The sequence below is a fragment of the Hetaerina americana genome, unplaced genomic scaffold (assembly GCF_022747635.1).
Source record: "Hetaerina americana unplaced genomic scaffold, ioHetAmer1.1.p SCAF_3, whole genome shotgun sequence".
Classification (NCBI taxonomy): Eukaryota; Metazoa; Arthropoda; class Insecta; order Odonata; family Calopterygidae; genus Hetaerina; species Hetaerina americana.
In genome coordinates, this window is record NW_027286874.1 from 83,262,485 (window position 1) to 83,288,567 (window position 26,083).

At 36.2% G+C, this 26,083-nt stretch overlaps 2 protein-coding genes across 2 annotated transcripts in view; one reads left to right on the forward strand and one right to left on the reverse strand.

The window, feature by feature from the left end:
• Nucleotides 1–9,925: 9,925 nt before the first annotated feature.
• LOC139690707 (transmembrane protein 59-like) lies at nt 9,926–23,158 on the reverse strand. Its single transcript, XM_071588215.1, has 7 exons — nt 22,792–23,158; nt 22,449–22,557; nt 22,266–22,360; nt 20,898–21,081; nt 15,416–15,774; nt 12,700–12,906; nt 9,926–11,051 (listed from the first exon to the last, which is right to left on the reverse strand). Exons 1-6 carry the CDS (start codon nt 22,930–22,932, stop codon nt 12,742–12,744), a joined length of 1,053 nt encoding a protein of 350 aa, XP_071444316.1. The 5' UTR covers nt 22,933–23,158; the 3' UTR covers nt 9,926–11,051; nt 12,700–12,741.
• Nucleotides 23,159–23,287: 129 nt separating this feature from the next.
• The window catches only part of Lk6 (Lk6 kinase), a 255,815-nt gene continuing 253,019 nt past the window's right edge, over nt 23,288–26,083 (forward strand). Inside the window, exon 1 of the mRNA XM_071588760.1 lies at nt 23,288–23,321. Coding sequence (XP_071444861.1) covers nt 23,292–23,321 — 30 coding nt within the window. The 5' untranslated portion in view covers nt 23,288–23,291. The remainder of the gene's footprint in view (nt 23,322–26,083) is intronic.

Consider the following 26,083-nt stretch of genomic DNA (forward strand, 5'->3'; position numbering starts at 1 on the left):
AAAATAGTAGAGTGAGACAGCCTTTCATTGCCTTGTGGTCGGGCATTGCATTCTCTTTAATTGTTATTTGCACAAATATAGGCTCGCTTTGGCATCTTCTTCCCGAAGAAAACCGTCTCGCCACAATTAAAAACATTTTGTTGCAGGTAACCCTCAGAGCCTACGAGCTTTTTGAGGTCACCGATAAAATTCTCTGCGACCTTTGACTCGGAGCTTGCTGCTTCACCATACCTCACAACGCCGTGAATGACTGATCTTCTTATGAGCTTCTCGAACCACGAACGCCTACCCTTAAATACTTGTTCGGCCGCCGATGACCCTGACATCTTATTAACGAGGTCGGCGAAAATCGCTTTCCCCTTCTTACAAATTATGCTCACTTTATTTGAAACATTTATCTCCTTCCTTTTTCTTCAATATAAGGCCAATCGTTGATGTCGACCGATTGCTCAGGCGTGTACCAGATCAGCCACGCTCGCACCTTGTTCCCGATTTTCAATGATTTTACTTTTCATTTCTGCTGTTATTGTATTTAATTATTCCCTTTTGGCTTTCTTGTGGATTTTTATTCGGGTCATTTGTAAAACTGCACACAATATCATTAAACTTTGCACAAAATATCACTAATATTATGTTTGTGTACAAGTTTGGAAAAATGTGTGATCACAAGCGACGTCAAGATGCTCGCGACACGAATGCTAGAGGCATACTGCAGTGGCAGGTGCGCCATTAATGCGGGATTTCCCCTCTTCTCGTCACTCGTTATGCGAAAAGTTGCTCGTTAAAGCGAGTCGTTTTCAGGACCGATATTTTTGCTTGTACGGCAAATTACTCGATGTTCGAGGTGCGACGGGCGAGAGAGAGAGTCGTTTTCAGGACCAATTGTTTTCTCGTAATGCAAATTACTCACTGTGCTATGTGCTCGTTTAGCGAGGCTCTACTGTGTATCTTGGAGTTAAGTCCAAGACTTTCCATGTGGTTAGAGGGAAAATACTCTGACAAGGTGTGTGTGTTGTGTGTGTCTGTTTGATTCGCAAAGTTTTGTGCGAACATCCATGCACAAGTCATTCATTTATAACATTTAGCCTTTAGGGAAAACCAATGGCTACAGGATAAACACAAGTATTTGGGAAGAAATTCGCCAAATTGAAAAATATCTTCAGAGTAATTTCCGTTACTTTCACTAAATGACAAATTATGATGCTACCAGTCGCACTGTAGCATACTAATTTAAAATAAAAATTACGAAGCACATTCCAAAAGTAAGGGCCGTTTTCTCGTATTTAAATATTCGGTCAGAACCAAGTTGCACGCTTCATTATCATCTATTGATTGTTTCCGAAACCACTGAAGTCATTGTTTTGATTCAGAAGTCGTTTGCCCGTCGATTGATTCAGATTGTTATGTCCGTGGAAATCGTTGCTCCCGCCAATTGGAAGTGCGTGCTGTAATTCAATGTTTGTGTACAAAAGGGTCATCAACTATCCAAATTCATTGCCAAACGTGCCTAGTTTGTAGACTTACCGTAATGATGGAGGGAAGGGTTAGACAATGGTGTCAGGACCTCGAAAATTGCCGCTCAAATGTGCTTAATGAAGAACGCCGTGGCAGGCCCAGTATAGTTCAACAAGTGGACCAAGAACTGCGATCCAGTGGCGGTTAGTCCTTTGACTGATAAATTTCCCGCTTTTCGGACTGAACGCAATTATTACATGATTGTCATGAAAATCTTGGATATCAAAAATAGTGTGCAATGTGCATACCGAAAATGCTCATCAACACAAATAGCAAAGAACGTTGATTGGAAGAGCGTTTATGGACTTTGGATCATTCACCGACCTTGCACCTAGTGACCATTTCCTCTACTTGCACTCGTAATAGTAGCACTTTGTGGACAGTGGTTAGAATCGACAAGGAACTCGTCGTTGTCAATTGGTCCGATTCCCAGGCGGCAAACTTCTATGCTGAGGGATTAAAGAAACTGGTGGGGTCTCACGAAAAGTGCTTTTAAGTGAACGGGGATTATGTAGGAAAGTGAAGCAGGTTTGTAGAAAACAAAGCCGTCAATAAGAACTTTTTCTAACGACTTTTTCATAACCCAACGATCCTATTAAATAATATTTCCTTAAGCTATGGTTTTTTACATTACAATGAAAATAAAAAGAGGAGAATGGCAATAGGATTAACTTCCTTGTTAATCCATTCGGGACATACCCCCACGTAAATGTGATCGCCTCAATACTTGGAATGTGTGTCTGATCACTGGCGAAGGGTTAACTTTCCTCGTAAATCGCCTCATCAATCTCAATATTCCCCCTTTTCAATTCTGCAGTGGTGTAAAAAAATTTCACGGCTTAAGGAAATATTTTTTTATATAGTCAACCTGAAAATTAGCCTAAAGGAGCTCAAATTATCCTTTCCATTAAAAACGGATAAAAACCTAAAAAAATAACTCATAAATGAAACAATGATATGATAGATACTGTATTTATATTGCTGGTAACATTTCTTTCCAATTATTTGGTCGAGCGACCCTTACTGAGCAAGCTTAATCGATTTGTGTATTTTATGTTATCTCCTCTATTGTGGAATTATCCTAAATTAATTTTTAAAATATAATTCTCAGAAACTTGCCAAATTGCTTAATTCTTCAAAAGTTTCTCTATTTTAGGGTTTGCTTTGATCACACCAAATAAATGTAGGATTAAGGAGAGCTGGCAGCAATCGAAATTTGGGAAGGTTACGATTCGGTAGTCACCAGCAACTCGGGTAAGTTTCTGGGTTATATTTTGAATATGTATGTAACATTCAGGGCGTCTTATGTACAATTTCCAATGAGATCTCCAAGTTAATTCGGCAGCGTTATTGTCTCTTCCGCATATTATTATGTGAGATGGAAGGATAGCGGGGATTACTCGAGTGATAATTATAGAATAATATACAGCGGTGGGGACAAGAGCCACCGATGGGTTGCCATAATATTAAATAAAGAGGTAGGAAGAAGCGTAGTCAACGTAGAACAAGCAACAGATAGAATATTATTAGAAGAGATAAAAGCGGAACCGACGAACTTAGTCATTGTTCAGGTTTACGTACCACCAAGCAATCATAAGGAGGAAGAAGTCGTTGGGATACACGATCAGTTAGAGGACGTATTCGCGTGTGTTCCTGCAGGGAGACATTCGATAGTGATGCGGGATTGGAATGCGACGGTAGGCGAAGGAAGAGATGGTGATGAGGTAGGGGACTACGGTTTAGGTATGATGAATGACCGCGGGGTTAAAGCAGAAAAAACAGGGGTGAGGCATCATCAACACTTGGTTTTGACACCACAAGAGATGTAGGCATACATGAAAAATGCCAGGTCACTCAGAAAGGTATCAGTTACATTATATTATGGTTAAGCACATGTTTATGAACAGTGTGATCAATTCGCACAGCTTCCCGGGAGCGGATGCGGACCCAGACGACATTTTAGTTGTTATGAAGTGTAGCGTCCGTTTCAAAAAGATAAGACAGGGGCGCCGGGTTAGGGAATGGAATGCTGTAGCATTAAATGGATTGAAAAGGAAGGAATATCAACAGGCTGTAGAGAAAATCACGGATGAGAGTAAAGAATCTAGTATAATCGAGGAAAAATGGTAATATATCAAAAAAAGGATATCGAAAGCCGCAAATAAAACTGTAGGAACCGTTAATGGGAAGACAAGGAAACAATGGATCGCGGATGAGATGATTACAAAGATGGATAAGAGAAGAAAATGGAAGAATGTAAACACAGAGTTAGGCAAAATGAAGTACAAAGGTTTCCACATTGCTCTCAAGTAGAGGTAAGTATAGTAAACATGTATAAATATTATTCGATGGACTCCCGTGGATGATTCCTTTGAACATGCTGCATCATGTTTAATGTGGCAATTGCTATCTCATTATGTTTTGACTCGAGATGTGAGGTATATGCAGACCTTTTTGTAATTAGAGAACTCTAATACCTAAAAATAAGAGGAAAATGCTTTTCAGGATTTTTTTGTATCGAATCAGAGACTCCTAGAATTGAGGTCGCATAATTGTCTGACACTGTTGAAGATGACTACTAACTCTTAAAACATTCAGTTTAGTCGGAATGGTGCGTCGATATATTTAAAAATTTTCATGCAGGGTATGAAAAAATAGAATAATCAGATTAAACATAGGGTCCAAATTATTTTGGAAAAATGCAGCAGGTAAATCAAAAAAAATGCGGGTATCAGTCCAGCGAATTGACAAACCAGCTGGATAAAATAGACCGATTGACGATCTTGATATTATGAAAGAGTTATCGCCAGCTGTTGTAAGGGCTGGGGGCTTCTAAATCCACTCAAGGATATTCTTCGGAGATTAGGAGCTTCACTAGCGCTCTCTTTGCTAAGATAAAAGGTACTACGAAAGACCCCGCGATATTGACAAAACATTTGAACAACTATCCTGTGACCACTCTCTAATGAAAGCAGGGGATATATATAGTGTAAAAGCATTGCCGAAAGTTTTTCCAAAGGAAAGAGATATCGATGCAATTTCGTTAGTTTCTGTGTTAGCTAAGTACTTGGCGTTTCTGAAGATGGTTCAACTTCAAGTCATCAAATTTCTGGGTTCCTAACTACCTAATTTTGCACAGAAACCATGTCCAATGGAACAACCTGAGAGTTTGAGAATAAGTATGCCACTTAATTGGTCAGTTACCCGACCAGCGTCTCATGCAAATATTTAAACGCTCGGCCCTGAAAGCTTAATATCCCAGTAAACTTGTCTACATGTTAAAATTTCAATGAATTCATGTTTTCGCTCATTGGGAATCATGCTTCACACAAGACAATATTTGTTACAATATTCGAAATAGCTGATTGATACTATTCTTGGGGGACGTGGTAATGCAGGGGGTAGAGGATTTATCTATCGATCGAGGGTCCGGGTTCGACTCCCGAGCACTCATCGGGGCAACTTCAGTATAACCAAGCTATGGTTTTTTGGGTGCCAGTTCTTCCTGGGAAACTAAAGGCGGCACAGGGAAAGCGATTGGATACCCTATCCTGATGCGTTAATTCCATACGCCTTAGGGCCCAGTACTACTAGAAGGTGTCTCCCCTCTCCCGTAGGCGAATACGTTATTGCGAAAATCGTGAAGCAGCTGCTTAAGTAATGACAAAATAAAACATTTGCTATCATTCTTCCCTTTCGGCATAGAAAAGAACCCTTATGCTTTATCGCTCTGTTGCCTAACTATTTTACTGCCCCGGTCGAAATTGGAATTCTTTGGTAAAAGGTTTGCGGTTTTGAAATTCATTTCGGAGATACGCTGATGATGATACATGATCATTATCGGTGATGAATTCTTGACCGCTTCGTCTGCAATGGCAGGGATTGACGTTAGTTCCTTGATCCGATCGAAGAATCTCAAGGCAACTGAGCTGCGGCGGTCCCATCACATGACCTACTGCCGACCCGATCGAAATACACCGGACATCAGTGAATTTAGAGGGTTGCGAAGTTGAGTACATTTTCATTCGTAATTTTGAGCTTTTCAAGCCAATTGTTAAATTTTGATTCAATGCCAGTTATTTTTCAAGTATGCAGAAAGATGAAAAAATAAGATGCCGAATACCAAAGGAATTATTTCGTAAAAATTGTCACGAGTTTGGGTGCAGGTTTTATTTGCAAGTACCTGCTGCAAAATTAAAAAACAACCCTTATCTATATGGATCGTTTTATAGTTAATATGTAAATAATACTGCACAGATAGTGCTACGGTTTTGATAACCATGCTTATGAAATGTAATTCACTCGAAATTGATTAAATTAATATGATTACTAATTTCTTGGGAAAATAAACCAGTTTATTATCTCCTACGGGAATATCGCGGATTTCCTCCAATTGAAGTCCCTGATATGTATCCAACCCACCTCAGAAAAATGAGCCAAGTTACAGGGGTAATCTCATGCGATTCACATAATTAGTTTAATGAATCGATTTACACTATACAACCCCATCCAGAAATCAGGATGACGTGTACTGAGTTGGAAGTGAGATGGCCTGAGAATCTAGGTAAAAATAGCTTTAAGTATTCATTAACTGTAAATAAATGTTATGTTGATTTTATAAGTATGAGGGATATGGAATGTGCAATTAGAGCATTGTTGTGAAAATAACTATTGCTTAATTGTTTATCCCAGTAAGGTGTCTTAATTTTTGCAGTGCTCAAGTAACACAATTCATAACCCTCATACTTATGAAAGCAGAAAGAAATCTAATCAAAAGCTATTTTATTTGTTCTGGAAAGGTAACTGTTTTCTCATTATTGTAAACAGAGAAAATGAGTTTTTATGAGGGCCAAGTTCTACAAAAAAACAGTAAATTGTAATCTCAATAAAAAAATTATCATGATTACAAATGAAGAATTAATCACAAAAAGGTGATCTATGCACAAATTATATTAGCCATTCATCCCATCAACAAGACCCCTTTTAGCTACCTCTGTAATTTATAATGGTATTCCACTAAATATCACAAAAGGATCCTTAATAAAACTGTAAAAATTCCTAAATATTACGTATTCCATTTCATCCAAGGCAAAAATCTTTTGAAAATATTTCCTTTCCAAAGTGGTCATTTAGTAATTATTAGGTTCATTTCCCATGCCGTGCCATACTGCATAAAATGTACATTTAATTTTTTCAAAATGTATTAAATGTCCTATGTCTGTGTGTATTGGTTTCACATTGCATGCACATAATGGAAGTGCATACATGCAGTTCATCTTACATTTCATGTGGATTTCAACTTCATTCTTAATCAGGATGTTTTTGGGGGACAAGAGGAGGAAAAATTATTTTAATAGCCGGTAAACAATATTTTTTTTAAAGCTTGGGATTGGTTTGATACAAAACAGCATTTTATTTTTACTAGATTTCATAATCCATTGATTCTCAGCCAAATACCCTATCAGCTGGTTTTCACTCTCAACCTGGGGACCTATAGGCTTGAAGTCTGAAAGATGTGTGATTCAGTAGGAGACTTTTTTCAAGATGAGATTTTAGTAAATATATGCAATGGACATATGGCATAATAATTGGCATATAATGGCATATCAAATTTGAAAATTCCATAGCATTATCTTAATACTATATATGCATATTGTTAAATTGGAATTTATTACAGTGAATAATGGAAGTTAGTTTAACCTTTATTTTTAAGGACAATGAGATCATAATGTATCTACTCAATTATATAAAACAAATGATTTAATACCCACTCTATATAATTTTGTTTTTATATTCATGCATTCATTGTAAATATTTCATCTCTTTGAACTTAGGAAAATCATCATTTTCAGACTCATCATAATGGCCAGAACACTTAAAGCACCATCATTAAATTTACTAAAATGCCATCTAGGCAAAAAATACTATTTTGAATAGCAGTACTTAGGTACTTCCATAACAACTGCAGTCAGTATTGGTCCTCTGCTGCCATGCCAGTGCCTACAGCAGCCATGCTCAAGTTGGCACAATTTTCTTTGGCCTTGATTTTCGTTTTATAGATCTTTTCAATTAATTATTGCTTTGTAATATCATTTGACCCTCATCTCTAAACATAAACTCGTAAGATATTATTCACCTCATCACTCTCCCCTTTCACAGAATCCTCCTTCCTCCTAAATCCTGTATCCAGGTTCCTGAGCTACAGTGTTACTTTCCCCTTATTACACTTCATCACCATGACTTTACTATGTGATTAAAATATGAGCATATTAGTTTTTCCATTTTTAATGACTGTTGACTTAGTGAGATATTTTTCTTGTAATTTTGAAGAAACTACATGAGAAGTTCTGAGTTTGAAAGCCCTACTCAAAACCTTCCCGCAACATCAAGCCAAGAAGTTCTGGAGCTGTTATTCAATGTACACAATTAAATAGTTCTACTAGTGATGCCAGAAGGAGTGAATGGAGAGACTCTGCAAGTAGCTGCCAAACGTTCAAATTTGAGGGAGAATATGGGAATCTCTCAGAAAAGGCTGCTACTTTGGTTGGTGGGACAACAATTTTTTTCCATATTTTTAGATAAAATCACCAATGCAATGGTAGTGCAAAAGAACCTTTTTGCAATGCAGGTTGTAATGTCTACTTAGCGTGTCCAACAGCAATCAAGATTGAGCTTGTGGGAACCTACAATCAATCATTAATAATGAGTCACAATAAATGTGAACTCTTGCTATCAGTATGACATTTTAAATCATGAAATATGTCTAGAAGGAGATAGGGAGTTCAAAATAGAACCCTAAAGACCCATGTATACATATGCCATAAAAATATTTAAGTTTTGTTCAGATGAAGGATGCATATGGAACATGACGATGTACTAAGAGAAAGAAAAATACACTACTGTGTCAGAGCCAACAAAGGTTTTCATGAAAGTTCCAGGCTCAAATTGATGAAACTCAAAGGCTCACAAGTCTGTTATTGCAATGGCCAAAATTCATGAATTAAAGTTTTTATTGCCACCTCATGCACCTTATTTGCTAGATTTAGCCCCCTTGAATTATTTTCTGTTCAGTTGCAAGCTTGAAAAAATGGCTCTGGGATCAAAGATTTTCCAACCGTGAAGAAGTGATGCCGGCAGTCAATGGCTATTTTCAGGAGCAAGACAGTTCTTATAATCAAAAGGATGTTGAACGTATTGAACATTGCTAGGAAAGGTGTATAGAGCTGAAATGAGATTATGTTGAAAACCAAATGCTTTTTTTTTCTTTGTTGGGTCGGGTACTTCTGAGACCACCCTCGTATATTATCATCAAAGTGGAGAAGAATAACTCCCACTTCCTTAATAGAAGTATAGATCACACCATATCGTTGCAAAATACTACAAGGGATGCTATCTGAAGAAAGAGAAAGGAATCATGAGGAAAACCTGTTAGAAAAGAAAATACATATTTTTAAGGATGTGAAGAAAAGTTCTCAGTTTTGTCTTAAATTTTTTGCTATTTATCATCAATAAATATGTTCATGCCTGTTATATGAGGTGATGTGTGAAGAGTAAAGCTTTTTATATTAAAATATTTAGGTAGCTTTAAAGAACTGTACTGCCAGACAGAAGAGAAAGATATATAGAAGGAAATAAGAGTAATATCAAGATTTAACATTTTTAAAAATATTATCTTTGTTATTACAAATCCTTGAACCTTGGGTGTCCATTGTTCCCTAAGGCCACAGTGGCCCATTCACAGTGTGAACAACTTCATACCAGTCATCTGGCCTTGTGGGCCTTTTAAATGAAAAATTATGGAACAACCCACCGCAGCCATGATAAAAATCTTAATAGTGGCCAATGAATACTTAATCGCCATGGTGTAAAAGGTGTCAAGAGGAGTTCCACATTGAGGTGGACATGGCTTAACCACAAACATCAAGAGTTAGCTGTACTCATTGAATATGCATGAAGGGACTCTTGGAGAATAACTTTCTGTGAACCATTCTAAGAGTGAGTCTTAACTTTGAATCCGCTATCTGTAATGCACTTGGACGTTTTCTAGCAGAAATTTACCTCTGCTTTATTATTATTCATGCCCCATCAAGTTTCTATTGCCTCACTTTCATCAGGGAAATACTGAATATTACTTCACAGTAATTAATTGCTCCAATTTTTTGAGCATGATCTTTTTTTCCAAAATGTTCATCATCAAAACTAAAGCTGATGAAAATTCCATAGACAGTATATTGATGAAATTACTTTATTTTTAAATACATTTATTTTTCCATAAGATGTGACTTATTGATGAGTAAATATCATCCATAAGCAAAATAGAACAATCTTAAGAATTATGATGGACCATTCTGCTTTTGAGCAAGATGATATCGATAATGGAAAGGATGGATTCAATTAAGACACAAAGTCATAACTTCCATTTAGCTTTATTGTATAAACAAAAAATAGAGCACAATACTGATTTTAAGTGATAACATCCAAAACTTTGGTTTACAATTACTAGATATTAAAGGTATCTTTGGCTTATCACAAAAAGCAACATCAAAAATTTCACTAAAATGTCAGAAAATAAAATATACAATTAACCACATCGTGTAAAATCATGATTAAAAATGGAAAGACAATTACAAGGTTTTATGTATCATGGACTACATATTTGTCATAATAAAACTGACTAGCTGCAAGATAGGCTTCTTTGACAATAATTTACATAGAATATTAAAACATGAGAAGCCAAATAATAGTGATTCAAAATGTGCAGTCCATATCAAAATAGCTGAAACAACACAAGCTGTACACTTTCAAAATAATATCATTACAGGTATAAAAAAACAGTCTTTATTAAGAGGATATGCATTTTAACAAAGTGTAGTTCAAAGCATAAATATGCTTAAATATTTACAGGAAGTTTACCAAGGGTTAACATACCTTTGCTAATGAAACTACAGTTTTTCAAGTGCAATAATGAAAGACTTGTGGAGTATGGTGCATGCAAGGAGATTATTTCAAAATACATACCTACAACATTCAAATCTGCTGATTCAGATGTAATTAAATACGTCTGAAACATGAAGCATGATAATCATAATTGGGGCAGAAAAACCAGGATAATTGCCTCGGGTGTCGATGGAGGCATAGTGCATTCATTGCTTGACTCGCACTATATGATAATGACTTCTTACAATGCTACCAAATAATTTAGGGAGTATGTTTTTCTTTGGTGTGAGTAAACATCTATAACACGAACAATAACACACGTTATTCGCTATCAAATAAGTCCCAAAACCACTGGATGATCTACTACAATTCTTTGTAAAACTTTTCATTAGCATAACAAAGTGGTCTTGGTAAAGTGTTTTTAACATCAAAACGTCTGTCTTTTCAAAATAAAAAAATGAATTAGACCCTATTTGGGGAAAACTGCTTCCTTCTACAGCAATGCAGATGGTAGTACTGGCACTTACAGTGGCAAGGTGATATATTTCAAGTATATAACAGTACAATCTTGCTTTTTTTCAATATCTTACACCTGAAAACTAAAGAGAAATATATGTTATTAATGGTAAATTTTGCAGGATTTTTAGCAGTATTTAATCTTAAAATCTTATCCCTCATTCTGAGTACATCAAAGGATATCAACTTAACAATAATTTTACGTAAATTCCATTTATTTTGCCACCTAAAGATGGCTCAAGGGGTCTAAACCCATAGTCATGCAAATAAAATATTAATAGAAATTACAGATGTTCTTTCAGTTCATTTTTCACAATTACAGTTTTAGACTTCATTCAAAAGTCATGCACACACAACATTTGTCTAGCTGGAATGCATGCATGCACAGCTACCCATGGATTTTGGCATTTTTGATTACTAAAAGTTGAATTGATTGATGATTACATCGGGTGATGGCATATCATGAGGCCTAGTATTCTCTACATATACCTTTATGGGAAAAAACTGAATAAATAAGTTCAAGAAATTGAAGTACATGTAAGACTGGCTTAGTTAGACTACCTTCTTCTATCATCTTACCTACCTCTTCTATTACCTACCTAGAGGATCTATAAGGAAAGGAAATGAAGTGTATGGTGAATTTAGTTGGGTCAAATTCCAAGAAACTGCAGGAGATGCCACAGCAGTAACGTTAAACGGAGTCACTCGCTAATATGCATTTCAATGCAACAATTTCAACGTGTAAAAATCATACACCTTGACCAGGATTCGAACTTGGATCCCTCGATGCCCGATCGGATGCTTTAGCCAGTTAAGCTATCAAGGCATCCTTAGGCCACCTCAATAGCTTTACTGGCTAAAGCCCTTGATCGGACATTGAGGGATCCAGATTCGAATCCTGGTCAAGGCAAATGATTTTTAAACTCTGAAATTGTTGTATTGAAATTACTATGGTCAGTCAAATGAAAACCGAACACTCACCATAACACATACATGTAGTCCACGCCAAAGGTGGTAACACTTTGTTATGAATCCATAATGTCATCGGGGTAGGAGAACTGCATAGTGACAACTCAAAGCCGCATGCAGTTGTTGGGTAACGTCTTTGTCAGTGGGTGGACTGGTTGTTGTAGTGGGTGTTCAGATTTCATTTGACTAACCATCATACTTCACTTTTTGAGGACCTGAGTTTGATTTCCATTATAAGCGGTAATAGGTTATAACATAATTCTGATTCCCACTGGGATGCCACTGAGATAACTTTTCGTGAAATTTAAAAATATCACACAGCAATTCTGGACATATTAATGAGCTTGGGGAATGAAAGAAAGAATAGCTATGGAAAGTAGGTCATTATGCGGAGAAGTAATTATACCCAGACATACACAAGGAATGCTCTAGTTATTACAAAAACCAAAATATACGCCAGAAGTATGCTCATTAGGTACCACTTCATGTCTTTTTCTTTGGATACCATCACTGTCATAAAGCTATGCCTGAAACTTATTAAGTTTAAGCAGCTAAAACTAGTCATGACTAATTACAAGAAACTGTGGGAGTTGCCGCAACAGTAACTTTTTGGCAGAGTCATCCAATAATATGCATTACAATGCAACAATTGCAGAAAGCAAAAATCATTTGCCTTGACTGCGATGTCAGCACCGGTCAAGGCAAATGATTTTTACGTAGTCATGACTTAATGATATAAAAACATGTTTCCATTCAACTTACATTTCTTGTAATCACTTTCAAACTTTTGCCACATTATACTTTTTAGAGTGGATATGGTACACGAATTTCAAGGTCTGGAAAACTCTTCTCATCATCTTCAGCCGGCAAAAGAGGCACTTTGACCGCATATTCTTCATCCATTATTCCCTTAGCTTCCTCTTTTGCTGATTCAGAAGTAGGCTGTCCTTTCTTGTACTCAAATCGAACCTGATCAAATTTTTAAATGAAATCATATCAACACTCAACTAATAGCTGGCAGCTACTCTTTTCCAGAACCAGCCTCTACAAGGCCTGAATTATAGCTAGTGCATAATTAGCCAGGAATATTCTATTATATCTTTTCTACCTTATTACATTCTAACCCAATTTTATTCCATGTATATCAGTCATCCATAACATTTCACAACACAATAAGGCTCAAAATAACCCCCAAGGATGATGGCATGAAAATCCCAACATTTACCAGGCCTTGGTCTGGCCACATCACTACTGGATGTAGCTTAACTAACTGTTCATTCCACTGAATTTAAGTACCATTATTTTTGCAATGCAGAAAAATAAACATCATTTGTCATTGTGAATGATTTCTAACCTTAAAGTCCTAATTATTTCCAATTAGGAAATTAAAAGACATCTAATTACAAATAAACAAAGGTTTAAACAAATATTAAGGATACATTTATTATTGTTTGTTGGTGTAAGCCAAAGAGCTAATTTCTTTCCTTCAACATAATAATTTAAACATAAAAGTGCAGGAAAAATGGTGAGGGGAGTATTCAAATCTAATAAGAAATGAAATTTCCAAGAAAGTGGGCAAACATAATGAGAAAATTCCATCATAAAGCAAGTCTCTACATAGAATATACAGAGTGCGGTGCAGCAACATAACTTCCTTTTTTGAAATGCTTCCATATTTGAAAAAAGGAAGCTATATTGCCCAACCCTGCACATAAATTGACTTTACTGTAATGTGATCCTATTGTAAAGCATTGATCCCATGACTCTAGATATACAGAAAAAATTATAAATGGGTATTGTTTTTAAGTAATTATTACTAAGAAATAACCAAGATATGTGTATAAAATTTATCATGCAAATTAATTGATCCTTCTCTACACAACGCTATAAGTAACAGCTATTAATGTTGATTTGTTTTGTTTCCTGAAGCCATAGATTGAAGCAACTCGCAGTATGGAGATGATAGAGGCTCATACTGTGATTCAGTTCCTACATTTGAAAGGTTACAAGGCCAAGCAAATCCACCATTAAATGATGGCTGTTTATGGAAATTATAGATTATCATATGACACAGTTGTGAGATGGAAAAGGAATTTTCAAACTAGCCACATGTAACTCACAGACAACCCAAGAAGTGAAAGACCATCACGAACAGATGATGCTGCCGTAGTGAAGAAAGTTGAGAACTTTATCCAATTAGAATGAAGAGCAACCGTCCCAATGACCATGAATGAGACTGATCTTAGTTACGGCAGTGTGTGGAAAATTATTCACAGAGAATTGCACATGCGAGAGGCAACAGCATGCTGACTTTCACAATTTCTGATGCCTTTTCAGAAGCAAACATGGTGCACCCTGCAATTACGACCATGGAGTGACCGGTGAAGTGATGTGGCTTTGAAATTTTGCCGCATCTGCCCTGTTCTCCTGATCTCACCCCGAGCAACTTTTTCTTCAAACACTTCCCTTACTGAATTAAAGACACTTGTCTGCTGAATTTTTGGATCTAGGACATAGGAAGGACTATCACCATTACTTCATTTAATTGTAATATGGTCACTGTTCATAAGTGTAGATTGAATCACCAAGAATATATAATTGGCATCATGTCTACAGTTGACTCACTCCAGTGCATCAATTATCTGAGGGGAAGGCACTAGCAATTGAAAATGACAGATAAATATACAAACATAGGTCAACAGATTCAAGGCTATTATTTTTAGTGACATTTTATAAGCCTTGCATGATTTTTCATAGATTCCTTTGATTTTCTTAAACATTTTGTTGCTCCAATCATTCAGTCCAATAAAACTTCCAAAATATTTCTCATAGTTAAAATTAATGCAAGTAGATGACCTGTAGTTCTACTCCTATCAATGCAGAAAAAAGGAACAGTATAGGTTTATATGACTGTAATATATTCAAAATTCATCACTATTACTATTAAAATTAATTCTTTTATTGAATCCAGCAGTAAAAATATTTATCATTGAGTATTGCACTCATTGCACAACACTTACAGATATATATATCTATTGTATAAAAACAGCACAAATGAGTTAGTCTCTTATGTCAGAATAAGCACAGTTATCAGTTCATTCTCTACTATTCTTACTGATTCTATCTGCCAGTTTCATTACCAAAAACATAATAATCATTGAAAAACATAAGAGTAAAGAACGGAGTCCTCCTGGCTCTGATAAGGGGCTTAAAATTGCCCATCGTGAGGGAGTTATTCAGGGCTCTAGTCCCCTCTACTGAGGGTCCCACCTCGATAAAGAATGATCAGATAATTGGCATTTCCCTATATTTAGTAACCATAGTTCATATGTTTTAGGAGATATGACCTGCAAACAGTACATGTAGTTTCTTTCCACCTCTTTCACATCTCTCCTAAAGTATCTGGTGAACATACTACCAAATACCAAATAAACTGCAAATGCAGCCTCTCCTGGGTTAAATATAACAATATGCTTACCCTGTCTGGAGCAAAGCAAAGCCATGCTGCGATAACAAGTGCACAGAGGGCTACCGCAGGAAGGAACCACCTTGGCATGCCAGCTCTGCTTGCCAAGCAGCCAAACCAATCCCTGCTTGTGTCAGCTTCCTCTCCATCAGTTTCCCAGGGTCGGCTCCATGGTGAAGTAGGCAGGTCATCATCGGGTGAGGTAGGGGAGGAAGGAGGGGAGAGTGGATCATCAAGGGGAGCCGGTAAGGGTCCAGGCAGGGTACGCACATGCGTGTGCGGGAGGGAAGCTCGTACTTGAGGAGACAAGAGGGGGTAATGCAATTGAGGACGTAAGCCTGGATCTGTTAGTACATCATACGCTGGATCTCCTGAATGCAAGAGAATGAATTATACATGATCAATTTGGCCCAAGCATCAAAGAAGTTTCAATTAAACAAGGATTTTGGTGAGGATAAACATTTCTTTGCATGAGCATAGAGTTGCTCAAGTTTTTATTCAATACATTTCTTAGATTGTTTAATTTACCTGTGAGTAAAACTGTATCCCCCAAGGCCAATGGCCCTACTAATGGCAAAATGAGTAACATCAATTCCAATTAGTGCAATGTAGAAACATAGACAAAGGTAAGAGAGTGATTTTTACTCACTAAGGAAGACTACTCAGTGGAACACTATTAATCAACATTTTCATCTCTTTTAATTTTATTTCCCACATTGAAAATCACACCATGCACTCTATTCAACTATGATTCAATGAAATTCATCCAAAACTAAACACTTTTTCATTTTTAAGGCACCAGTTTTTCCTGGGAAATTGTAAGTGGCACAGGGAAAGGAACTATCCACCCCACCCTGACATGAGAGTTTTCCATGCCATAGGGTATCAAGTGAACTCTACCCTCATATTATCATTTAAGATTGAATAGGTTTATTTCATGATTTTCAAGTTATGAAGTAAACAGAAGAAGCTTTGCTCTTATTAACTGAATGAATATTTTATGCATAGGCATAAAAGTAAGTTTTTTGAGCTCCCTATTGCATCTTATGTCAAATGATAACAAATTCTTGCACATTTTAATTTTATACAGTAGGAAGACATCATTCTCCAGATAATGTTGGTACATAAGAATGGTCAACATGTATGCTTTGTACTTCACTGAGATATAATTCTGCAAGTCACAAAGAAGAAAATCTCAAGAGCTGAAATTGAGACCATCGCTAGATTTCAAAGGTAGAATCTGGTTGATGAATTAGGCTTGTATTTCGTAGTGAGTCTAGGATTTATTTGACAAAGAATCACAAACTACAATGAAAGGAATTATATTCTTACAGCTAAAACTTAAAGAGCCATCTAAACTGCTGTCAAGTAGAAAATGGCTGACCAATGAATCTCATTGTGTTTATTATAAACTTTAGTTTACAATGACTTAAGACTTGATTAGAGTTGTGAAGGAATATAAAAGTTCACCACCATTGGCATTCTAATCTACAAATGCTTTTGAAAAAGTATTTAATTTTGCCATTGGTGTGTTGAATATATTCCGATGTTTCTAGTTATATCCCATGTACAAATGATTCAGTTTAAACAGAGTAAGTAGACTGAAATATTGAAAATGTTTCAGATCTTTTAACCTAAATGACATCCTGACTGAATTAAAATTAATTGTACATATTTGAAGAATTGAAGTGAGTTTAAAATAAAATTACAACAAAATTAATAGAAAATATGCAAAATAGATGGGGTATCATAGACATCCCACACAGCCTCAAACATGAAAAAATTCCTTCATAATGCTGGGTTAATAGAAATTAAAATTAATGGGGCATGCTATGGAGTCACATTAAATTTGGTGTGACCATGGGATGCCTATAACAGGAAACTGGCCATCTGACATGCACACTATATTCACAGCATAGTTTTATTGGAACATTAGAGCCTTAATAATTAACTGCAGTTATTTTGATCACTGTTATTATTAAATTTTAGCCTATGATTAAATTTAGATGAGAGAATTTTTAAGAAATACTGCTCCCTTGTCATTTCCCCATGCATGAATTACTTCAAGCAGTGGTGCTAAGCATTTGAGATGCACATAATGAAAAGATGGAAAAGTTAATTCATTCTTTATTTAAGAATAATTTAGAAAAAAATACTAGCAGATGTCATAGCATGGGTACTTAAATGTTAATATGTACCAATAATAGATTACAGATTTGTTTCAGACATTCATGCATTATTATTATGCAATCCACCAGTTGGGGTAGGTTATGGATGGACACAACTGCCAAATAAATATTATGTTTCTCCTAACAAAACACAACATCTCTAGAAGAAGCCCCTCTTCACCTCTGTGTACTTACTTCCTACTTACATCCCACCCAACATCCCTATCTTATTTCCGCCCCTTCCTTGTTTGCCTAACCTCCCCTCTACCACAGTCTTCACATCCCACTGCCAATCAATATACCCATCATCCATTTTTACTGTCTCCTTATGATTTCTCCCAACAATCCCCCTCTCCTCACCCACCATTACTAGCACTTCCTTATTTGTTTTCCTTTCTGTCCACTTCACCTTCTCTATCCTTCTCCAAACCCACATTTCAAACGCCGCCATACAATCTACATCTATCATCCTGCTTCAGTGACCATGCTTCCTTGCCATATAAGGGCAATCCCAAATGTACCCGAACCAACAAAGAATAAACCAAAATTTTGAAAAAATGCATTTATTTTCAACATAATCTCCTTTCAGCTCTCTACACTTTTACCAGCGATATTCAATAAGTTCGATACCCTTTTTAAGAACTGTCTTGCTCCTCAAAATAGCCATTAACTGCCGACATCACTTCTTCACGGCTGGAAAATCTTTGAACACCTAGCCATTTTTTCAAGTTTATGAATAGATAATAATCCAAGGGGATTAAATCGGAAGAATAGGTCACATGAGGTTGCAAGTCTAACTTTATTTCATGAATTTTGGCCATTGCAATAACGGATTTGGGAGCTGGTGTATTGTCTTGATGAAACAACACTTTCTTCTTAGCCAAATGCGGCTGCTTTTGCTTGATTTCTTTGCTAAAATGTTGCAATAAGTCCACATGATACGTTCATTGACAGTTTTTCCTTTTTCAGGATAGCCAATGAAAATTATCCCACGCATACCCCAAAAAACCGACGCCATGACCTTGCCTGCAGATGAAATGGTCTTCACCTTCTTTGGAGACGGTTCTGCCTTTTGAATCCATTGTTTTGATTTTTCTTTTGTCTCGGGTGGCAAGTAATGGAGCCATGTTTCATCCATGGTTGCGGAATGGTGCAAAAATTCATTCTGCTTTGTTGCTGTGAGACTTTGCTAAACACTCAATTGAAACATCTCCATCACACTGGTTTTGCTCAACTGTGAGCAAACGCGGCACCCATCTTGAGCACAGCTTTCTCAGGTCCAAAATTTTAGCTAATATGCGATGTACCGCACTTTTTGAAATGCCTACTATGTCTACTAGCTCACACACTTTCAGTCGACGATCATCCAGTATCTTTTTGTGGATTTTCTTCACCATTTCTAGAGTCGTCACCTCATTTGGTCAACCAATGCAATGCTCGTCTTGACAGCTCGTACAGCCTCCTTTAAACTCTGCTACCCAATATTTTACTGATGTAAACGACGGAGCAGACTTACCCAGAGTAGAATTCAGTCAGCTTTTATGTTGGTTGGGCTGAGGCCTTTTAAATAAAAGTACTGTATCACATAACGAAGACCAATTTTCGCAATTTTCACAGATTCACTGAAAACGTTCACTACTGATGGCTGCCAAACAAATACTAAACAACGTGGCGTCTTCAAACTTGACGCATATGCTTTATAGATTGCGCACTTTCTAATAGTGTTATTTTTCAAACAAGTACCGCCATCTCTAGGTCAGGCCACATACTTCTGGGCCTTCCCATGTACATAGAGAATTAGATCGAATTTATGAACACACAAAAACTCCAGTTACACATGAGTTAAAATCCTCTGGTCCCTTCAACTTGCATTTTAAGCATTCTTAGAATTGCACACTAAATTATAAACTAAATTATTTGAAACTAAGATCAAGTGAAAACAATGAACTGAGTAATATTTTCATGTGTAAATTAGAGCTGTCATTAATAAAAACATTTTGGAGACCTTAGCTTTAATTTTGACAGACTGTAAATGTATGGTATGTAATGCATTAAATGATCAAGAACTAAACATGCTGTAATCTCTATAATATTCATGCTACACATTCACACAAATGATTCAAAAGATAATCACATTAAAATCAGTCAAGACCTTATTGACTGTGCTATTGATGATGAACATTTTTTGATGGCCATCATAACCACAGATGAGGCTTGAGTTAATGACTATGCTATTGAAAGTAGGATGCAAGCATCACAGTAGATATAAAAAGGATCACCTGGACCAATAAAACAGAGTCAGTCAAACGTGAAGGTTATGTGGGCATTTTTTTTCAGTGAGAACGCCTAGCCTATTAGGAATTAGATTCATATTATCAATTAGTAGACAAGGAGTCGTATTTTGACGTTCTACTGTGTTCGAGGAATGCTGTATGCACAAAGAGGCCTCGCCTATGGGAAAACCAAATTTGGATGATGCACCGTAGCAAAACACAAAAATATCACTTCTTATCTATGAGATCTATCTATCAGACAAGACAGATGACAACCCTTGTGCCTCACCCATCTAACTTTAGAATTGGCCCTAGCAGACATTTTTTGTTTCCCTAATTGAAGGTAACCCTAAAAGGTTGTCATTTCCAAACCATTACGTAGATGGAAGGTAATATGACATAAAACCTGCAAACGATCTCCAAAAACTCATTCTAGGAAACATCCCAAAAAATTAAAGAAATATCATGGGCAATGCAATACCAGCTGCAGGAAATACTATATAGGAGACAATCATTAATAAAGTTGAAATGCATTTATAAAATTATTCTAACATAATTTAGGTCATTTTATGAACACAACTTGTATTCCTTTAACACAATCATTCTAAAATCATATAAAGCTATTATAATTTAATATCTATGAGAAGATATGAGACTTGTTCACTTATGTTACTCAGCGAATTGGGAGCGGTTTTTAATCAATTAAAAGAATAATGCAAAACCAAACAGGACTTTAAATATTTCTGAAATTTCACTTCTATAAAATAGGGAACAATTAGTGACTGCCCTTTCAGTGATGAAGATGAAGATAAACAAAGCTATGGACAAAGAATTTACAGTATAATTATTTAACTCTTTTGGCTGACAGTGTGACTGAAAAAGGATAATTCATTTGGTGACTTGTTGAACTGCTCTTTATAATATTATCTCCCTCTAATGGCAAGTGTTTAAAGAATCCCCAGTGCTTCTATTTGTGGGATTAAAGTGCATGTAAATAAATAACCTGACATGAACAAAAATCATGATATCATTTCCAAATGAGATAAAAATTACCGGGGGAAGGAAATAATTCCTGAGGAGGGGGTAAGGAGGGAGCACTAGGTGGTCTACGATGCCTGATGATCAAGTGGAAGGCCCAATGGTGAAGGTTAACAATCTTTCCATTAGCACCCTCTGTCTTCAGAATACCTCCTACACCGGCTGGATCTTTTAAACCTTTGTGTACCATCTCTTCTCCCTGTAAAATACAATGGAAAATGAGCTAAGTAATCTCAGGACACCAATACATAGGATGTCTTTTCGTGGATGTTTACAGTGGTAGGGATGCATTTCACACAAAACTATAATTAGTTTCACAATTTATCTGAAACACATAAAAGAAGCACAACATATAGTTGTAAGTATTAGTATTAATTGAATTGAGCTCTTGCGGCTAGTAGTATCGAATAAATGAATAACTCGAATAGCCATAAAGAGATTACGGCTATTGAAGTTTTTTCATTTATTCAATTAAATACGAGTCTTGACTGCAAACAATAAAGGTGAACTATTTTTTGAGCATGGGCAATATGTGAAGAGCAGTTCTGCAACTTATACAAAAGTCATAAGAGTATACGATTTCCACTGCAGCAATAATAGAATTTGGGAATGTACTAGAGCAGAAGCAACATCTGAGGTCATCTGTCATTAGTGATAGGTAGGCAATTCGGTTGGTGAAGGATTTCAAGGAGGGGAAAATGTGGAGAGGAACCTGGCCGGCATTGACATTAGCCTACTTTTTTTAAAATTGGCGCTAATAGGTCCACAGTTTAACATCCCAACTGGCGGATGACACACTTCACCTGAAGTGCTCTCCACTTGGTCCCCAAGAAGGAATCCCAACATCTCAGATAAAATTCTGACACCGCCGGGATTTGAACCCGGGCCACCATCATTATCCCTGGCAGAAATTGATTAAAAAGGATGAAAAACCAATCACGAACATCAGTTATTGTCGACCCCGGTGGCGGCGAGGTATCGTCCTCACCTGTCAACCCAGAGGTCGTGCGTTCAATTCCCTGCTAGGTGGTTTTTTCTCCACCTAGCGCTTGGGTGTAAGCAATTGCCAAATTGTTATATCATTGTTCAAAGTCGATGTAATGGCCTAAATGCTGATTTAGGACTAATGCTTTATAAATAGAATAGAAATTCATACTATTGATTAGAAGCCTATCAGTTTAAAATAGCAGCATCACCCCAAAGATATTTCTAATGAGACTTCTGCTAAGGAAATACTGAATTCTAATGATTTACATTAGCTTGTTCGGTGTTTAGAGTCTAAATATCCATTCAGCAATTTCAGAATTAATAAATATTTTAAATGAAATATGCAAAATAGTAGAATTCCCTTAAAAATATAATGATTATGTAGTAATAACTCACCAATTGATATCTTCTTTGAGCAATTGAAGCCATACTGGCACATCCTATGTTACAGGCATATCTGTCTTTCGTGTGTCTGTATGCTTCCATGCAAGCTAGTGATAAAATAACATAGGAATTCAGAGTAAAAAAGTTTAAAATAGCTCATTGATAATGTTCTTAAAGTCACATTAATAAACTCACAGGCTTGACAGGCATCTTTCGTGGCATTGAGATCTTCTTTAGAATCAAGTACTACCCCCATTAAAGTAAAGAATCGACAACCACGGCGGCAGCAGGTGGAATGTTTTACCTAATTTTTAAAATTGAAGAAATAATATCATAAAATTGACCCACTTTGGGGGCAACACCACAAGCAACATAATTATGTTAAATATATCTGCTAACCACTAAAATACATGTTTCCTATGTTCTATTAATTGAGTGTTGCCCCTTTGACAAACAGACACAAGCATTCTTTTATTCACTTCAAGGCAAGGGTTATTTATAATAAAAGGGGTTTAAAATATACCCAGTATATACTAACATTAGTAATAAGAGAGTAAGTTTTATCACAAACTGCCGCACATGGCTCCTCGTTATTCAAAACGTCATCTATAATATCAGACACCGCACATTTGCACAACACCAGCAAAAGGTAAACTAGGCGAATCCTCTTTCGCGTCATTATATCAGATCTTAATGGATTGTTTACTGGTACAACTTGAATCTACAGAAATGTCACAGCATTATAGAATGATTTAGTTCGTGTTTATGCTTTCTGCGTCAACAGCGCTACGAGCAATGAACAATTGAATCGCATAATAAAATAATCCAAATAGACTTATTGAAATAGAAGTACGTAATTTGAAATCGACACTCCTCTGAAAATCACAATCGTCATTCACATTCTGCACCAAAAACCCACACGAATAAAAATAGACTAAAACAAAATTATTCAGGGTTACCAGAGAATATTAGTTTTGGTATGTGGTGCCAACTAACGACATGCCGGAGAACTAATGAGCAGCTAGCAATGAGGAGGCCATGGAGGCCGCCAGGGAAAGCCCGGAGTCGGTAAGTAAAATCATTATTTTGATGTTTACAGTAATTTATTTTAGCTCAAATTTCAGCTTCAAAATTACTCTAAAATTCAGATAATTTTTTCATTCCCAAATCTGCTGGAAATCCTTGGGAAAATTTATATATTGACTGAAGTCTTTCCGTGGGTTCTTTGTTTATTTTTCAAATGAGTGAAAGTGAAATTTTCTAAAAATAAGGTTATTGCGCTTCTGCATATGTGTAAATATAACTCATAATCACGCCGTAGTGTAAAATTTTTATGTGCGTTCGTAATGTATTCCTTTATCACAATATCAAAGAATTGGGGAAGTATTCTAGAGGTTTATTGGATTTTTGATTTCTGTGATAGAAAATATTTTTCTTATTTTTAAAATGGAAGTGAATTTTTTGGTTATGCTACAGCAAAAATATTCCCTAACTACCCATCAAAGTTTATAGCATTTAAAATCATATTTTTTGTAATATATGTGTATGTATTAAAATATTAAAAACCTGATGTATGTCTGGAATATTATTGTTTTTGCTGGCATTTTGTAGTAAATTCATTGCAGTCAAGGTACCCATTCCTCTAGTTAAGGACTTAAAGTGGTAGACATTATCTTATACTAGTATTGTTTAAAATGCATTGCCAGCGACTAGTTCTACCCCGATTATTGCTATTGGGCGCTGAGGAAAATTTTAAATGGAGACAAGTACAGTAGTTAAATCGAGGGTCTGTTTTGGTAAACAAATCTGAGAACCAGCCGACTATTCATCTACTTTTCCTGTAATGCACTGCATATTTCTGGTTAGCGATTGTTAGGATGAGATGGGATTATGCAGTAATATATATTTTTAGCGTAACCCATCCTGCAGTCTGTCAGTTGTTAGGGTTTGAGGATTTTTATTTAATTGAAAGAAGTCAGAGAAGGAAGCATTATTTTGGATTCCTTGTTGTTATTAAAAAATTCTACGAGCCACTACTGTTTATTAACTAGTAGGATATATTTTGCTTTCGTTTTATTACATCAAGGATTTTCCTAATGTCCTAGTTGAATTGTATTTCGTTTGTATTATATTGAAATGTATTCATGAACGGGGTAAACCACTAAGTTAGCCTATAGATTTAATCATTGTGAGTAAAGGCACTCTAAAGTTGAATAATTTAATTACATTTTGAACTTGTTTTCTTTGATTTATACTGTTTCTTTGAATCTATTTCCTGGTTTTCTCGAAAATAGTTGTAATTCGGCTTGCATAGCCTTCGTTTTTTTATTATAGGACCAAAAATTCTCTCTTCTAATTTCCTGGTGTTCCGTCACGACTGAAGGTTATCAGTGATATCATTAACATGCATTTCATGAACTAACTAGCTGGCGGCTATCATTCGTATTTGATTGCCAATCCGTACAGGAAAAAACCGATGCACGTTTCTTCGTGATAGAAATTCTCTGGGACATCTTACAGCATTCGTCAAGGCTTGAAGTTGGAACGTCAATTTTCGGATGAAGAAAAGTTACATTAAAGTCATGTCAGTACAAAGAACATTTCGTTAAATAAATAGGAAATACTACGGCAATGGAAATCACATAATTAATTTTTCTTTTAATCAAATAATATATACACGAGAGAACGAAAATCTTGTCATATTATAAATGCTTAAAATGTGCACTGTACATTTTCAAATTAGCCGCTGCCACAGAAACACCCATCGTCCCCAAACTTCATAGCTTGTGGTCTTCGATCCGACTTGTTTCACAGCGATAGCCTCTCCTTCCTTTCCTCCCGACGATGGGATCGGTTCACCTTGTTGCCAAACACATTTGACCTTGACACCGTCCTCTGACAAAAGCGCCGGTGCGGAGAACACAACAGCCGTAGTGCGCTCGCGTGATTCAGGATATGTACTTCTTATTCCTTGTTTGAGATCCAATCCGTGGTTATTCACGGTAATTTGATAAAATGTGCCACAATTCCAAAATTTTTAAATCATTTGTCTTGACCGGAATGATTTTTATAGGAATTGTTGCATTTTGATGCATATTAGTGGATGACTGCGTTGAAGAATTGTGGCGTCTCCCGCTATTCTTTGAATTTCTTTTGCTACGTTTTTCCCAAACGAAATGTCGCCAACCCTCCTAGTAGTACAACTACATTTTTTATAAACCTTTAATTTTTTCTCCTTGATGAACCATTTGCTCATCAAATTTACTGCAGTGGCCCTCCTTAATTATGCCTTTCAGTTGTAATACATGTTAAAGTATGTTGATTGAATGTGCAAAGTAGTGATCTCGAACCCAACAAATGTTAATCACGTTTAGCTAGTGACACTGGTAGGGTTAAAATACCTCGGTGATTATAGTTATTAAGATAAACCTGTTAAATTTCAGCTCAGTTTGTTATTTGACGTTTCGGGTGCGGCAAGCTGGTAAGAGTGTAAGGCTGTGGACAGTTCAGTATTAGTGCGTTGTGCTACTCCCTACCAATTCAACCGAATAGACCTTATTAATTTTATTTAATTCCGCAGGAAAATTGTATATCGTGTGCAGTATCGAAAGAGATACAAAAGAATTTTGGTTTAACATTCGTTTGAGTAAATAATTTTTATTCGTGGCGAACAGAAGGCAGAAGATCCGAAGAAGAAAGATGATACAGGGCAAACGAGAGGAAGTTCCCGTAATGCATTGAAGTTAATAAATAGGCGTTAGAGGCTCTCCAAAATCTACATTTAATAGATAGAATATCTTGGAGATAGAATATCTAGCTAGAATGAATGC

Bases quoted from the DNA above. Each gene is read 5' to 3' on its own strand.
- LOC139690707 (XM_071588215.1), bottom strand. From the start codon at position 22,932: ATGACGCGAAAGAGGATTCGCCTAGTTTACCTTTTGCTGGTGTTGTGC. The intron at 15,775-20,897 runs GTAATTTTTATC...TCTTGCATTCAG, and splicing joins GGAATTATTTCCTTCCCCCG to GAGATCCAGCGTATGATGTA. The intron at 12,907-15,415 runs GTAAGCATATTG...AAATTTGATCAG, and splicing joins TTTGCTTTGCTCCAGACAGG to GTTCGATTTGAGTACAAGAA.